The 17931-nt window shown below is 45.0% G+C and overlaps 1 protein-coding gene across 1 annotated transcript in view; it reads left to right on the plus strand.

Annotated features, from left to right (window-relative positions):
• RAB8B (RAB8B, member RAS oncogene family) overlaps positions 1-17931 on the plus strand; it is a 79936-nt gene that overhangs the window by 42472 nt on the left and 19533 nt on the right. The window contains exons 3-6 of the mRNA XM_063926532.1: positions 6042-6102; positions 6341-6418; positions 8539-8628; positions 9702-9767. Of these exons, the coding sequence (XP_063782602.1) occupies positions 6042-6102; positions 6341-6418; positions 8539-8628; positions 9702-9767 (295 nt within the window). The remainder of the gene's footprint in view (positions 1-6041; positions 6103-6340; positions 6419-8538; positions 8629-9701; positions 9768-17931) is intronic.

Consider the following 17931-nt stretch of genomic DNA (forward strand, 5'->3'; position numbering starts at 1 on the left):
TGACAGCCTTCCAGGCATTGCGGTCCACCGTCATGCTGAAGGCTTTGAGGAAGCAGAGCCTGAGCCCTGTTCCTGAGCGCCTGCAGTTGCTGGTTTGCGTGATTTACCTCTTGCGCAGCTGGAGGACGTAGAAGCAACTCTGCCCTTGAACTTAGCTGTCCGAAAGGACTGCAACTTAGAAGCTGAATAAGTCTTCTTGGTTGGGGAGGCTGCGGAAGGAAGATACGTAGACTTATCCGCAGTAGCATTGGAGATCCATTTGTCTAGTTCATCTCCAAACAAGGCCTCTCCCGTGAATGGTAGGCCTTCCACGCCTTTCCTGGAGTCCGCATCAGCAGTCCATAGCGGTGGTGCGTGCGTTAAGCAATCTTATCTCTTTTATGGCCTCCACCATAAAGTTTGCAGAGTCCTGTATATGCTGCAGGAGTGAAACAACATCGCCCCCTAGGCAAGGAATCTAAAACCTCAGTTAGGTTACCTGATCATTTAGCAATGGCTTTTGTGATCCACGCACATGCAATAGTGGGTCTTTGGGCCACCCAAGCAGCTGTGTACAATGATTTGAGTGTCTCAATTTTACGATCAGTCATGTCTTTTAGGGAGGCTGCACCAGGGACAGGCAATACAATCTTTCGTGACAGCCTAGAGACTGATACGTCCACTATGGGCGGATTTTCACCATTTTTTTCCCCTATCTTCCAAAGGAAAAGATGAGGGCAACCTTTTAGGGATTTGAAATTTCTTATCAGGATTAACCCACGGTTCTTCAAACAGGGTATACAATTCCTTTGACGCAGGAAACGTGACTGAGGACTTCTTTTTTGCATTTAAATAAGATTCCTCACACTCCTCTGAAACCTTATCAGGAATATGCAGAACATCTCTGATAGCCTCTATAAGAACCCTCTATTCCCTGTGACAGAGCTGCATCCCCCCCTCCAAATCCACCTCATTCTCTTCCATGTCTGACCTGTCAGAGTCAGACTGCAGGATATGGGCCAGGGATCGCTTTTGCGGACAAATGGGAGGTGATTGAGACGCTGTTTTTGGGACTAAGTCTCTGTTCATAAACTCATCCACAGTCCGTTTTAAGTATTGCGTCTCTTTCTCATTGCGGGATAATGTTGTAGAGAGTGGAGATCATTTCTTTAAGAGAATTAACCCACTCCGGTTCAGCTCCGCTATTCTGGGAAGGTGAACTACCCTGAGTACCCAGTAGTGAGCCCCCTGGTAAAGAAGTACACTCCGCTGTACATGAAACACTCTTTGCCCGACATAATGTAAATGTGACAACACACACACACACACACACACACACACACACACACACACACACACACACGAAAAGGTTAAGCACAATTAACCCACAAAGAGCCCTTCAGGGAGACAGTCGTTGGAGCCAGCCCCCACCGCGCCCTCAGTGCTAATGCCAAGCTTAGCCGCGTCGCAGACTAAGTACCCTGATAGGGGATTTAGTACACTAATAATCGCTCCTCCCTTGCTATGACTCCCTGGTACCGCTGAGGCAATTTTGAGTCACACCGGAGGAGCTGCGCGGCCCTGTACTGTCAGCGCCTGTGTCCACTGCAGGGAGAAAATGGTGCTAGTGAGCTGCTGGATCCTCTCATAGTGAAGCCCCGCCCCTTCAGTGGCGCGCAGTCTTCCCGTTGTGTTTTTTTTTATTTTTATACTGGCTGAGGTAATTTTTGTGCTTAAAATGGAGCAGAACCGTTTTAAGGCTGTGTTTGCCAGTCTGGGTACTGTGTACAAAGACGCAGTTGTGTACTGTTAAAATAAAAATACTAAATTGCGCTATGAACGGGATTTTAAAGCAGCTCAGTTCAAAGTTCTCATATAATATAAAAAATAAAAGAGCGCTTGATATATGTAAATATGTGTGTGCGCAAAACCTGTGGAAAAAATTTGTAAAAATGTTTACAGCCCTTTTTGGACTATTTGGGATTGGATTGCAGTTCAGCCAAAGAAAACCAGGATAACTATCTACCCCTATCTAAATAGTTTTCAATCCATAAGTAGTTGTTAACTGGATTTGTATAAGGAGTGTCTTACCCCTGTTCGTCCTTGCTTTTGACGGCGGTCCCTGCACCCGTAGCTCACGGTGCTCACTCCCCACTGTTGTTGGGTAGATGGCTGACGGCTGGCCGCTTTGTTAATCAGCGGCTGGGCGGCTGGCGGCCGGCTGGCGGCTTTGATTAGCGGCTGGGCGGCCGGCTCACGGCTGGCGGCTTTAATTTGCGGCTGGCTGCTAGTTCCCCGTCCGTGTTGCACAGTCTGATTTTCCAAATTCAGTGCACACTAGGGGTTCCTTAGTGTGTAATCCAACGCGTTTCAGGCGTCAGCCATCTACCCAACAACAGTGGGGAGTGAGCTACGGGTGCAGGGACCGCCGTCAAAAGCAAGGACGAACAGGGGTAAGACACTCCTTATACAAATCCAGTTATCAACAACTTATGGACTGAAAACTATTTAGATAGGGGTAGATAGTTATCCTGGTTTTCTTTGGCTGAACTGCAATCCAATCCCAAATAGTCCAAAAAGGGCTGTAAACATTTTTACTAATCTTTCTTTTTTCCACAGGTTTTGCGCATACACATATTTACATATATCAAGCGCTCTTTTATTTTTTATATTAGCAGTTGTGTACTGTGTCTGGAGACGCATTCCGCCCCATTGAGAAACTGTGCGTCTCCATACCCTCGTGCCACCATAATAGCCGGCGCCCCACTATCCGGTACGCCAGCTCAGTACTCGCCACTCTTGATTCTCCTGGCTCTGTTAGGGGTGGCAGCGTGCTGCGGGTATGTACGCTCGCCGTGGTGGTGCTTGCAAACAGTTCCCTCAGGAGCTCAGTGTCCTGTCAGCGGGGAACGGGACCATTAAACCTTTAAGAGTTTGGGCTGTTCCTACCCCCCCAACCAGCCCTGCCTGAAAATATCAAACATATAAAATAAATGCAGAAAACTCTTCAGGAGCTTCCTTCAGCGTGACCGGCTCCTCCAGGCACATTTTCTTAACAGAGTCTGGTAGGAGGGGCATAGAGGGAGGAGCCAGCCCACACTATCAAATTCTTAAAGCGCCCATAGCTCCTAGTGGACCCGTCTATACCCCATGGCACTAAATGGAACCCCAGTATCCTCTAGGACGTAAGAGAAAAATGGAAATGAGAAATGAATGAGCGCAAGTTTAAAAATGTAAATATGAGTGCAAGGCTATGACAAGGAATCCTTCAGATAGTGCTCCTGTGGTTGGAACAACTATTGGAGACACACAACCCAGCACTCATACTCACCCGCCGACCTTAATATACAGATGTGTCCACCAGGGCCGGCTCCAGGCACGTTCCAATAGCGCAGCCGAACAGGGCGCCGCTAGCTCTGGCCGCCATATTGGAGCCTGGAGCCATCCTTACAGCAGCAGCACTTCAGTGTCCGTCTTCTAGCAGAGACGTGCGCTGCATGCACAGCCCAGCCCCTGTGTAAAGCCCGCTAATCGGCGCCGACCCGTGAGCCAATCGGAACTCGCGGTCCAGCAGCTGTGGCTCCTGATTGGCTGCCACACCGCGAGCTTTGATTGGCTTGCGGACTGGCGCCTAGTTGGAGCTGTACGCGGCCGCCGGAGGCGGTGTATAGCTCTTTAGCTGAGGGCGCTCTCCTCCCCGCCCTCAGCTAAAGAGCAGCAGCAGCCTCTGCAACAGACATGTGGTGAGCTGCACTGGGGCAGGTGGGGGGGGATATCTGGCACTGTAAAGATATGTGTACCTGGCACTGCACTACAGGGGGCAAATCATGTGTATCTGGCACTATACTGGAGACATTATGTGTAAGGAACACTACTGTGGCTGCTATGTGTAAGGCTGCTAATTGTGAGTAAAACAAACACTATACAAATATCTGAAGCGCGGAGGTTAGATCAAAACAACTATATCTGGATATAATTCCCATACAAGGGTTCAATTGCAAACGACCTTAAAAACCTCTCTGTGAAGGTTTCAATTGAAGATCAAGAAATTAAAAAGAGAGGTCGCGCTAAGGAACCTTTGTAATTAGTACTGCCAATGGTTTTATAAACAATTTATTAAAATATTCTCTTCATATAAAATCACAATAAAGAGGACATTCACGCTTATAACAATATTAAATTCATAAAATCAAAATGTATCGATCCAAGTCTCAGAAAATGTTAGTGTGCAATTTCCTCCACTAGTAGCAATAAAAAAGGGAAATGGATACTGTCCCAGGTGATATAAAAGGTAATTTGTAGACCAATATTTGTGGGGTTGATTAGGTTGGAGTCCAGCAATGATTTATTTAGTCATAATGGGGTTGATTCAATTTGGCAACAGATGAATAGCGCCGGGAATTGGCTCCCGACGCTATTCAATTCAGCTGCTAGTTACCCGCAATTGTCGGGAATTCTTCTCACCCCCGGGGGGGTGAGAGAAGAAAACCGACAAAAGAGCTGCCGCGAGGCTGATCCGGTCGGGAATCCGCATCGCCGCGGGTAGTTATATCACCTGGGACAGTATCCATTTCCCTTTTTTTATTGCTACTAGTGGAGGAAATTGCACACTGTAACATTTTCTGAGACTTTGCTCGATACATTTTGATTTTATGAATTTAAAATTGTTATAAGCGTGAATGTCCTTTTATTGTGATTTTAATATGAAGAGAATATTTTAATAAATTGTTTATAAAACCATTACTAGTACTAATTACAAAGGTTCCTTAGCGCGACCTTTCTTTTTAATTTCTTGCTTTTTGTGAGTGTAGAATGAGTGTGAAAAGATATTTATTTATAGTTTAATAATATGAAGTTGCAAAGCCACGCCCACTTTTCCAGGAGGGGGGAGGGGGCGCTTCGACATTTTCTCGCTCGGGGTGCTAGTAGGCCTGGAGCCGGCCCTGGTGTCCACATACACCATTCCTTTACCCTGCTATGTATGGCACGGCTTGGAATGCCATAGACTGTGAGATTTAGCCATGCTTTGTGATTTTTCTTAATTTGCTTCTTTAATATGCTACTTTATACATATCGTATTATGGCAAACAAATTTTTTTAATTTATTCACTCGCTACTCATAGAAAAAAAGCTTTAGCTGTGCTATGCATGGCATGCCAAATTGATTAAAAGAGAAATGGCGTATGTGGACACATCTGTTAAGGGGGGTACACACGGAGCGATAATCTAAGCAATCTGACTAGATTGCTTAGATTTTCAGCAAGATCGCTCCGTGTGTAGCCCTAACAGCGATAGCGATCCGCAGCCCCGCGCATCGCTATTGCTGGTGCTAGATTGGCCTGCATGCAGGCCAATCTAGCGGTTCGCTCACTTCACCCGCTTGGTGAAATGAGCGTCTCCCCCCGCACGCTTAGCACACATCTCTCCCGCATCGGGCCGTGAGTACTGGCCTTAACTCTGTATCCAAGCCAGATGCCGCCACGTGACAAGGAGCTCCACACTACGTTGCATCAGAAGACCTGGAGGGACAAGCAGGGACAGTGTAGGGTGTGTATGGCCAAGCAGTGTTCCATAATAATCCAGTTCCCAAAATGGTGTTTCCCAACACCAGCTGTTCTATATTACAAAGAGCATTTTCCTTATTTCATGTTTATATGTAATAACCTTGCACATGTATATTTACATTTATAATCTTTTGCTCATTCTTTTTTCATTTTATATCCAATTTAGTTTTTTCACAAAGGAAAGACAATGGGCCAAATGTAATGGAGTGAGAGTTTCAAAAAGTAAGAGATTTGGTGAGGTTATGCAGTTTTTTTTTAAAGTGGCAATCATTTACACAGCAAGATCAACCTGGTTTTGCAGTGTAAATGATTGCCAAAAAAATGAGAAACCTTATCAAATCTCTGTTTCTGAAACTCTCACTCTATTACATTTGGCTCAAAGTGTTTTCCCTGTACATAAATATAACCCAATGTAATGAAAAGCGAGCACTAATAAGATCTGGAAACATGTATTTTTTTTACCGTCCACTAAAGTGTCTTGTGTGATTCTGTTTTCAGGGACACTGCAGGACAAGAGAGGTTCCGCACAATTACCACAGCATACTATAGAGGGGCAATGGTAAATATATACAAATGTTATTTAGGGATTTTTCTATCTGATCCACAATTACATTTGCTGTTAGTGGTTTGTTTTCAAAGTGATATTTTTATATCCGTTTTTCTGTCATTTCTGATTTCTCTCCATAATGTCTTTTGTCCGTGTAACCTTTCCCTATGACTCATTCAATTGTCTGTGGCTCGTCTCCCACAGTCCGGACTTGTAGCACTGGATTAATTATTTCTTCCTTCCTTTTTAGGGGATTATGTTGGTGTATGATATCACCAATGAAAAGTCATTTGATAATATAAAAAATTGGATAAGAAACATTGAAGAAGTGAGTGATTTCATTATGATATTGATTTGTACTGTGTGCCTTTTGAAGTTTGTCGTATATTTATTTTTAATGTTCTGTGCACTAACATCAGTTTTACTGATAGGCTGTGGTAAAGGGCCGTATTCACGGGCCGATTTGGGTTCGCTCAGCACACATCTCTTCCCCCCCGCTCAGCACAGCGAGATGTGCGCTGAGCATGCGGAGGGAGACAGGGGGGCCGCTCATTTCACCCAGCGGGTGAAGTGAGCGACCTGCTAGGTCTAGCACCAGCGATAGCGATGCGCGGGGCCGCGTATCGGTATCGCTGTGAGGGGTACACACGGAGTGATCACTGCTTAAAATCTAAGCAATCTAGTTAGATTGCTTAGATTTTAAGCAGCGATCGCTCCGTGAATACCCCCCTTAAGCGTTTGTTTTATGGCTTTCTGGGGAAGCGATAGGCTAGATGTAAAAACTCTGTTAATACTGTAAAAAAAAACTCTTTAAAACTAGTGCAAAAATGGCTATAAATAGAGGTTGAATTTCAATTGGTCGATTTCTGGGCTCCTTTGTGCTATAAGGAAACGAGCATCCTATTTGGTCCAGTTTTTATTCAGCGTTTCGGGAATGACTCCCAAATCAACCTCTCATCCAATGCTCATACTAGCAAACTTGCATCTCTGGTGAAGGCTTTCAAATGCTCCATCAAAAATGAAATGTTATATTTTTGATGGGATGGTACAGAACTCTCTACGATATCTCGCATGTCAGTGGTGTATCTTAAATGTGTTGAGTGCGTGCAGGGCCCACACTGCATGCCCATTCAGCATGCTTACCTCTCTGAAGTCCCACATTGGAGCTGCTTAAATCATTGCAAAATGCACAGTACAGATATCACCGAGAATATGTCAGGGGTGCCATGTTTCCAGAGATCCACGTATGTGTAGTAGACTCTGGAATACTACCGGCATCTATTTGCTGAAGAGAGAGGAGGGGAGCCCACAGGGAACATGCACCCAGGCCCCCACTTTTCTTAATATGCCCCTGTCTTTGGGTCTATAACCCATGTTAGAGGTGAAAGAGAGGCATTTAGTAACTGACGTGGCGACCTTCCTTGGTCTCTGAAATAATATATATGGTGACAGATGAGGAAACCGCCTCATTCCGGATGGTAGAATGGTTAGCATTACTGCCTCACAGCACTGAGGTCATGTGTTCGATTCCCACCATGCTCCTAACTGTGTAGAGTTTGTATATTCTCCCCGTACTTGCGTGGGTTTCCTCCGGGTACTCCGGTTTTCTCCCACAATCCAAAAATATACTGGTAAGTTAATTGGCTCCCAACAAAAATTAACCCTAGCGTGAATGTATGTACATGTGATAGGGAATATAGATTGTAAGCTCCACTGGGGCAGGGACTGATGTGAATGGGGAAATATTCTCTTTAATTAGCTGTGGAATATGTGTGCGCTATATAAATAACTGGTAATAAATAATAATTCCTTACATTTTTATTCTTAGTTTTGAATTCTTTACCATTACTAAGGTCTTGATGCCTGTGTTTAGGAAATAAACTTCAAATCCATTAAGGATAGAGTGGCCATAGACATGGGAAAATAGACTACTTAATAGAGAAACAGAACAGGGATTTATAGAAAACAGTCTTATTAGCACTCATTTCTGGAGAGACCACTGCTTTGTAGGAAGAGACCACTATTAGGGTCACTTTTAGTTTTGTTTTTGTTTTTTTTGTTTTTTTCTAGCTACATCCTTGAGATTTAGTAAGGTATTGGCTCCATGATTTCTTTGGTTTGCAATATACAGCTTATCCTGGACTGTCTTGTGTGTTTTTGTTTCGTTTTTTTCCTCTTCTTAAATCTGTATATCCATTACTTATGTTTTGGTAGAACTTTTATTAAAAAAATAAAATAAAAAAATAGTGATGATAAAAATCTGAGGTGGAATTGCTTTCATTAATATAAATGGTCAACTTGACTGAATACTACAATATTTGTCATGTACCGATGTATAAAGTTGACCCTAATACAATAAATAGAACCATACAAACTTGAAAATACTTTTGACACTACCAGATTTGACATGTATTAGATTTAAACATACCATTACTATGTGTTTCCCAGCATGCGTCATCGGACGTGGAGAGGATGATTCTGGGCAATAAATGTGACATGAATGACAAGCGGCAAGTGTCCAGAGAAAGAGGGGAGAAGGTAAGTGATCGTGCAGCTTGCAGTATAGTGAATTAGTGTAATGTACATTGAAGTGTGTGTTCATTACGTTTTTTGCCTTGTTTGAGCTGCCCAGTCAAGAAGTGCTGTTATTATAAAGTAGAAATGTTTTAGGAGCAAAAATAGATCAGTCATATGATGGTTAGGCCACAAGCTTATAGTGTGAGACCGACAAGCGTCCAAACTTCCTCTGAAAGCAATGTCGGCACAAGAACTATTTGTCGGGAGCTTCATGGTTTGGGTTTGTATGGCTGAGCAGCCATACACAGCCTCCAATCACCATGCACGGTGGAGTGTTGTAAAGCACGCAGCCGTTGGAATCTGGGGCAGTGGACAAATAGTGCTTCACAATTTGGCAGTATAACAGACAAATCGGAGTTTGGTTAATGCTATGATAACCCTTGTATTTCTGAATGCTTAGTGCCAGGCTGTAAAGTTTTTGGAGGTGGAATGATGTTCTTTTGTACGCCGGGGCCCTTAGTTCCAGTACAGGGAAATTTGTCATACTGCTACAGTATGCAGTGTCATTATTGAGAATTGTGCACTTTTTAAAATGTACTTTTCCTTCATCCACTAGGGGCCACTGGAGCGCAGTTACAATGGGGAAATAGTAGGCAGTAATTGGGAGCTGGCACTTTAAAACTCTAATACTGTGGCTAGCTCCTCCCCTACTATCTCCCCTCCAAGCCAGTTTTAGTTAGTGCCCGAGGTAAGCTAGTCACTTGGGTTTTATCTGAAGAATTTTTTTCTTTATTATTTAAATTTTTCTTTCTCACACACACAGACTGGCAGCTCTGCCACCTATGTATGTTTGAAGCTGGGTGTGTATGTTCTTTAAACCACTGTACTGTATATAGCGTACATTTATATTCAATTATTTTCGATTTTACACCTTTCTTCCCAGTTCTGGTGGTTAGTCTAAAAAAACAATGGAACCTTTTGACCAAGTCTGCAATCTTTCATTCACTGAGTTACTGGCACATCTGTCTTAGTTGTGATGGATTGCCTGTTCTATTATATAACTTGATGGTCTCTAAACTGTTTCTTTTTTTCAGCTTGCAATTGATTATGGTATCAAGTTCCTAGAGACGAGTGCAAAGTCCAGCATTAATGTTGAGGAGGTAAGCACAGGATATGTTTAATTGTCAGTTTGGTCTTCAAGCTACTAGTAGTAGCCATTTAAAAAAAAAAAAAGCATGCATTTAAATCTCTTCTACTAATTATCTCCTCTTCAAAACCACTCTGGCTACCTTATCTGATTGCCCTCCAGTCACACACGTACAGTACATGCAGCTCTCAACATGTCCTGTGATAGCGCGTGTGGGGATGTTAGAGATCTTAGAGTGCACATAGTATTTCAAGCACCAAAGCCACTTTGCTCACTACCTCATGTGCCGTGTGACTGGCTGCCATTGTATGTGCATGATGATGTGCAGAATTATAAATCATGGATAGAAGCTGGACAGAATTTTGTATACAGTGTGCTGCCATATGTGTGGGGGAAAAAACTCACTTTTCTCATATGTGCTAGAGGATGCTGGGGTCCACTTCAGTACCATGGGATATAGACTGTTCCGCAGGAGCCATGGGCACTTTAAGACTTTTCTAGAGTGTGAACTGGCTCCTCCCTCTATGCCCCTCCTCCAGACCCAGGCAGGCTGGTCGCACTCCAGTGGAGCTCTACTGAGTTTCACTGAAAGACTTTGTTAGGTTTTTTATTTTCAGGGAGACTGCTGGCAACAGTCTCCCTGCTTCATGGGACTTAGGGGGAAGAAGTAGGAACCAACTTCCTAAAGAGTTTCATTACTGTGCTTCTTGCTGACAGGACACCATTAGCTCCTGAAGGGTACTGAACACTAGCTGCGGCTACGCGCTCACTCCCACAGCATGCCGTCACCCCCCCCCTAACAGAGCAAGAAGTCAGAAGACGTGCGAGTATTATTACCGGAGATCTGCAGAGAGGGATCTCCGGTCATCGTGACGGCTCAAGGTACCGTGCAGCGATCGGGAACGCTGCGCGAACATGCTATCCATAACACAGTGCACAGCAGGGTGCAGGGCGCGGAGGGGGGGCAGCATGAAACCTACTCTCACAGGCAAAAGGTAGCATACTTTGTATTTACACTGTCCTACACCCCCGCCAGTATAAATATGTATTCTAAAACTGAGGAAAAACGTGCTATTACACGGGGCGGGGCTTCTTCCTCAGGCAGCCAGCACACTGCCCAGCGCCATTTTCTCCCAGCAGCTGCAGGGCAAGAAACGCTGATCCTCCTCTCCACCTCTGAATCAAGTAACAGGGTGCACAAAAAGGGCGGGAGGGGGGCAGTGTAATATTCGGTGCTAAAACCTATTATTGGTAATATAAAGCGCTTGAAGATCTGTGTACAAAGTACGCGACACAGGAATTTTGTCTCTGTGTACAAAGTACCCGACATGGGGATTTTTTTCTTTTGGCGCTGAGTTGTGAACTGGCAATTCCTTTCTGTGTCCTTCTGACAGACTTTACTGTGGGTCTGTCCCCATTAAGCTCCGGAGTGTCTGTGGTGTGATTGTGCACGTGTGTGACATGTCTGAGGCAGGGAGCTCTTCCCCTGAGGAAGCCATTTTAGGGACACAGAGTTGTAATGTGGTGGCGCTGCTGGCACACCCCGAGCCTGAATGGGTGAAAGAATTACGTGATAGTGTGAATCATATCAGTAAGAGATTGAATAAGTCTGAGTCTCATGCAGAAACCTGGAGAAAATCTGTTGAAGATGTGATTTTTAATAGTTCTGCCTTTTCATCCACAGGGGACCCCTCTTGGTCACATAAAAGGTCATTTACACAGGTTGTACAGACTGATACCGACACGGACTCTGATTCCTGTGTCGACACTAGTGATTCCAGGGGAATAGATCCAGAGTTAGCGAAAAACATGCAGTACATGATTGTTGCTGTAAAGGAGGTATTAGAATTTAGGGAGCCCCCTCCTTTACCTCAGGAGAAGGCTTACTTTTATAAAGAAATGAAAATTAACGCAACTTTCTCTGGCTGGGTCCACAGGATTATCCACAGGATAACATTGGGATATTGTCGAGCGACAGCGAAAATGGCACCAACACGGTCACGAGCTTTCTGGCCTCCCAGGATGCATTGGGGCCTCCACTATATAGTCCCGCCCACTGACTCTGTCAGATCAGTTTTTTGCTTAGTGCGGCAGGAAGCCGCATGGTCACAGGGCTTCTGTGAAAGCAGCCTTAAGTTTTCATTAATTTATTTTTATAGACTTACTGTTTTGGTTTTTGAGCGACTTCTCTTAGCAGCGTCTTAAACGCATATTAGAAAGGGTCGCTCCAACAACTCCCCACCAGGTCGCAGCAACGCTTACCTCCGCGGTATAGTGCTGTCTCGACGGGCGTCTGTGTCGGATTTTCTAGCAGGTCCAGCAGACGTAACCAGGCTGTGGCCGGAGCATGGGGAGACGGTGAGTCTATGGACTTCCTCTTACTAGAGGGGTCAGGACACAGCTACACTGATTTGGTTGATGCGCCGAACATCCCGGTGTGACAGCGCTACGCTCTGGGGATCATAGGCGCCAGGACTAGGTGAGGCCGCGATCCTGGGAGTTTAAGTCAACAGGGGGTTTCAGGCGCTCTCCTGGCCGTCCCTCCTCCGAGTTCATGGCCAGTTCCCGCGTGTCTCTCGTTTCATGAACTGAATGACCTCACTTCCGGCTCAGACGCTACCACGAGGGTACTCGGTCGCAGCTTAGACGCTGCGGTTGTGTACACTGGATATAAACCCGCCCAGACAGAGTCGCAGGCCTTTAGCATCTGCATGCACGTGGAGTCGCTCAGCGTCCGTGGGTGAGCGTCCGTGTCCGATATCAGTTACCAAGAGCGGCAGTGTACACCAGTAGCGTCTGAATCCACTCAGTGTCTTACGAGCGTCTTTGCTTGGATATGGAAGTGTGGTGAGTCTCCCTCTCTGGAGGCAGGGTATACAGTACTAAAAATTCCTTTCTACTCCTTAGTATGCATTGTTAATTTTTAGTACCTATTGCATATGAGACCTGTATATTACTGTGTTTTCTGCATGTTATGTTGAAAAAAGAACCAGTTAAACAGAAGTACAATTTTCCTACTTATGTTTAAGTTATTATGGAGGTTGTATTCTCATATGACAATGTCTAATGCTTTAACATGTGACTGACTGCTAGTATGCGTGCTGACTTTTCTGTGTAATGTCAGTCCTGTTCTGACCCTCAAATCAGGTGCACTGTGGTCAGATTGATTTCACCTCTATATACTGATTATAGGGCGTTTTTCAGTCACAAAATTGTGTAGTCAATATCAGAAAAAATGTCTGTGAGCGGGAAAAGTGATGAGGAGAATTTGTCAAGCACTCCCATAGCCCTAACATGCTTATCTTGTAAGTCAGGGGTAATTGATATGAATCAATTGGTCACTTATGAGGGTTTGTGTGCAAACTGTTTCGCTTTTCAGCGAAGTAAAAAACAGGAGTTAGTTCAACCTCCAGTAGAGCCACCATGGAATATGTTCGCAAAGACTCTGTCTTCAATAGCGGACAGGTTAGCTCCGGTAGCACCACCTCAAGGGTTAGGTTACACTATGAACCCATACATGCAGCTCCCTTCCTATGGTTTGGTTTCAGTAGCTTCTACAAGCAACCAAGGGGCAGGTAAGACTAAGACAGATACGTCTGTATGGCAGACTACACAAGATGATACATCGGATGATGATGCGGAAACAATAGATTCACTCCGTATGATGATCAGTCGCAGAGCTTTAGTTCAGAAGATGTAGCTGAACTCATTAATGCAGTGAAGGCTGTGCTTTCTCTGGAAGAACCAGCCAAGACGGCGTTAAAAGCAAAAGCACCTTTATTCAAACGAACAAAGTCAGTGAAGGCTGAATTTCCAGCGTCAGATGAGTTGACGGAAATGATGGATGAGTCTTGGGCAGCGCCCAGTAAAAAGTATAAGATTCCTAAGAGATGGGATTCTTATTATCCATTTCCTGCTGGAGATTGTTCGAAGAGAGAAGTTCCTCCAAAAGTAGATGCACATGTTCTGCGACTCGTGCATAAATCTGCTTTACCACTGTCATCTACCTCTTTGAATGATGTCACAGACAGAAGGGTAGGGAGCCTATTGAAAAATATTTTTTCTCTTGTAGGTGCAGTGGTAAGACCTGCTATGGCTTCGGCCTGGGTAGCAAAGGCAATGGGCGAATGGATAGAGGAACTAGAGAATGACATCCCCTCTCCTACTAGGGAGCAAGAGGATCGTCTTTGCCGTTTAAGACAATCTGCCCAGTATTTAGAAGAAGCAGCTATTGATGTTGGCACTGTTGCTTCTAAAGCTTCAGCCCTGGCAGTAGTCGCTCGCAGAGCAGTTTGGCTACGGACCTGGAAGGCAGATGCGGAGTCCAAGAAAGAATTGGAAGCATTGCCTTTCGTGGGTAATATATTTGGAAAACCTTTATCGGATATCCTAGAGTCAGAGGCTGAATCAAAAAAGGTCAGATTTCCGGCTACCTATAACCCTAAATCCAAGGGTTTAAAGTTTCGCTCATTTCGCTAGCAAAGCGAAAGCTAAAGAGGAGCCTAAACAACCCCATTTTAAATCCAGGGGTAGGAAGCAGTGGGCTAGCAAGAAGCCAGCTTCCAAACCTGAACAGAAACCCTCAGCCTGAAGAGACGGGCCTCCGCCTGGAGGATTCCAGGGTTGGGGGCCGACTCCTGCAATTTGCACACATATGGCAACAGTCAACAGCAGATGCCTGGGTGCAGAAGGTAGTATCTCAGGGGTATGGGTTCCCATTCAGAAGGCAGCCTCCTCAAAGATTTTTTTGCACCAGCCCGTCTCGTATAGAGTCGAAGGCCAATGCCCTGCAAGAAGCAGTCCAAAAATTACTGCAGTCAGGTGTGATTGTCCCAGTACCTCCATCACAAAGGGGACAGGGGTATTACTCCAATCTGTTTCTAATCCAGAAACCAAATGGGTCATATCGACCAATTCTAAATCTGAAGATGTTGAACAACTACATATGGATCACGAAGTTCCACATGGAGACGTTACGCTCCATAATGTTGGCTATGGAACCGGGAGACTATATGGTATCTCTGGATGTATGGGATGCTTACCTGCATGTGCCTATAGCACTATCACATCAGTGTTACCTCAGGTTTGCCATCCTCAAGGAACACCTCCAGTTCCAAGCTCTGCCCTTCGGGCTAGCTACAGCACCCAGGGTGTTTACCTAGATCATGGTGGTTATGGCAGCTTGTCTGCGCAAGCAGGGGATAAGAATATTCCCATACCTAGACGACCTATTAATCTTGGCACAGTCGCAAGATTTACTGTTGAGCCATCTCCAACAGACGATAGTTTGTTTACAGAGACACGGGTGGCTCATAAATTGGGAGAAGTCGTCCCTGAATCCGTCACAGCGGATGGTTCATTTGGGAGCCATATTGGATTCAGACCTACAGAGAGTTCTCTTACCAGAGAGAAAAATAGTCAAGGTGCAGGTAATGGCTCAGGAAGCGTTGCAAGCCCAGACAATGTCAGTCCATGCAGCAATGTGACTGTTGGGTCTGATGGTATCAACGTTCGACATGGTGGAATATGCGCAATTCCACTCCAGACCGTTGCAGCATCTCATTTTGACCAAATGGAACGGAAATCATCAAACAATAAAGAAGCAGATGATAAAGATTCCAGTGAATGTAAAAAGGTCTCTAGCATGGTGGCTACAAACAGACCATTTAAACAAGGGGAGACCCTTTTGGATAAGAGTGGCAAGTCCTGACAACAGATGCCAGTCTGCAAGGCTGGGGGGGCGGTACTCGGAAGCCTATGGTTCCAGGGAAAATGGACCGCAAGGGAAAGTCGCCTGCCGATAAATCTGTTAGAAATAAGAGCCATCTACTTGGCTCTGGTTCAGGCAAAGGACAATCTAAAAGGAAGACCAGTCCAGATCTGCTCAGACAATGCAACGGCAGTAGCCTACCTCAATCATCAAGGAGGAACTCACAGCAAGAGTCTGATGGAGGAAGTAACTCCCATTCTAAAATGGGCAGAACTCCATCTCCCGGCATTGTCAGCAGTATTTGTCCCGGGGGTACTAAATTGGGAAGCGGATTTTCTCAGTCGGCACACCATTCAGGAAACCGAATGGGCACTACACCCAGAAGTGTTTCAGACACTGGAGAACAGATGGGGTCTACCGGAGATGGACCTTATGACGTCTCGTCTAAACAACAAAGTTCCGAGGTACGGGTCAAGAACAAGGGACTCAGGAGCGGTCCTGGTAGACGCACTGTCGGTGGTATGGAGGTTTCAGCTGGCATATCTTTTCCCTCCAATATCTCCGTTACCCAGAGTAGTGAGAAAGATAAAACAGGCAAAAGGAGCGATTATTCTAATAGCTCCAGCTTGGCCAAGAAGGCATTGGTACACAGATCTGTTGAGAATGTCCGTCTGCTCCCTCAACGTCCAGATCTATTAATGCAGGGTCCTTGTTGTCACAGTCATCTGGATTGCCTGTCTTTGATGGCGTGGCTGTTGAAACCTCTATCTTAGAGGATAAAGGATTTTCAAAGCAAGTAATCCAAACCATGCTTAGAGCAAGAAAGCCGCCTTCGGCCCGTGTTGTATCATAGAATATGGCAAGCCTATATTCTTTGGTGTTCTGGAAAAAATTACAATCCGAGATCCTTTAAAGTAGCTAGAATTTTGGATTTCCTGCAGGCAGGATTGGATAAAGGGTTGAAGGTTGCTTCCTTGAGGGTGCAAGTCTCAGCATTGACTGTATGGTTTCAGCAGAAGATTGCTGACCTACAGGATGTACGTACGTTTTTCCAAGGAGTAGTACATATTCAACCTCCATTTGTTCCTCCTGCAGCTCCCTGGGATTTGAATTTAGTTCTTGAATTTCTCCAGGGTCCTTTGTTTGAACCACTTGAGAGAGCGGATCTTTTTTTTAAATCAAGTGATTTTTATTGAGTTTTGTGTCACAGAAACATAACAAAACATCAACATTGAAAATTGACTATAACAATAACAATTGCCATCAATAAACAGATATTTTCAGATCACAATTTGGTGTGCGTGTTAATTCTTATCGTATATATATCCACGACAGAGTATCCATATTATTACAAATGTCGCTCATGTGCTTAATACCTGCCCGCCCAGCCTTGTGCTACTCCAGCGATCCCACATCTCCGTAAATCGAGAGGTGGAACCCCGTATTTTATACATGTCTCTCATGACGAATTACCTCATTCACCAACGCCCTCCAGTGCTCCACCCTAGGTACACCAGCAGAGAACCAGACCCTAGCGATAACCACCTTAGCTAGCGTAGTGAGACACAGGACATATATTTGTACAGTAAAACAGAGTGTGTTTTCTCCAAATCTAACCCAAATAAACATATACCAGGATCTAATGTAGGGAGGGACGGTGCTGTCATGGTCACATCACACCACACTTTACGCCAGAAAAGGGAAATCTCAGGGCAATCCCACAGTAAGTGCCAAAATCCGGCATCGGCTGCCCGACACCTGGGGCAGTTAGAATCTTCCCTAAGACCAGCCCTCTGCATAGTAACCGGAGTGCGATATGTGTAGAATGTAAAAAAAAACCTGTTTATACCTTATACATGGCGTAGTGTATTTAAGGGAACTCATAATCTGGAGCCACTGCTCATGGGACAAGTGCCCCAAATCAGTCTCCCATTTAATACGGAGATTATTTAATAGATCGGGATAGCTATTATTATTTTAAAGCAGCATATATGATAGACACCTTCCCCCTCTGACTCAAAGAAGTAAGCAGCGTCCTAACAGGTGAGTCAACAATCAATGGTGGGCCGTGAGGGAATTGGGTCTGTACAGCATGTCTAAGCCGAAAATACCGGAACATAGCAGTGTTGGGTAAATCAAATTCGATCTTCAGTTGCTGAAATGACTTCAGCACTCCATCGTGGTATAGCTGACCCAGCGCCATGACACCCCTAGCAATCCATATTTCTCTATCGTCCTTGTGGATGCTGGGGTTCCTGAAAGGACCATGGGGAATAGCGGCTCCGCAGGAGACAGGGCACAAAAAGTAAAGCTTTCCGATCAGGTGGTGTGCACTGGCTCCTCCCCCTATGACCCTCCTCCAGACTCCAGTTAGATTTTTGTGCCCGGCCGAGAAGGGTGCAATCTAGGTGGCTCTCCTAAAGAGCTGCTTAGAGAAAGTTTAGCTTAGGTTTTTTATTTTACAGTG

Source organism: Pseudophryne corroboree, chromosome 6, assembly GCF_028390025.1.
Source record: "Pseudophryne corroboree isolate aPseCor3 chromosome 6, aPseCor3.hap2, whole genome shotgun sequence".
Classification (NCBI taxonomy): Eukaryota; Metazoa; Chordata; class Amphibia; order Anura; family Myobatrachidae; genus Pseudophryne; species Pseudophryne corroboree.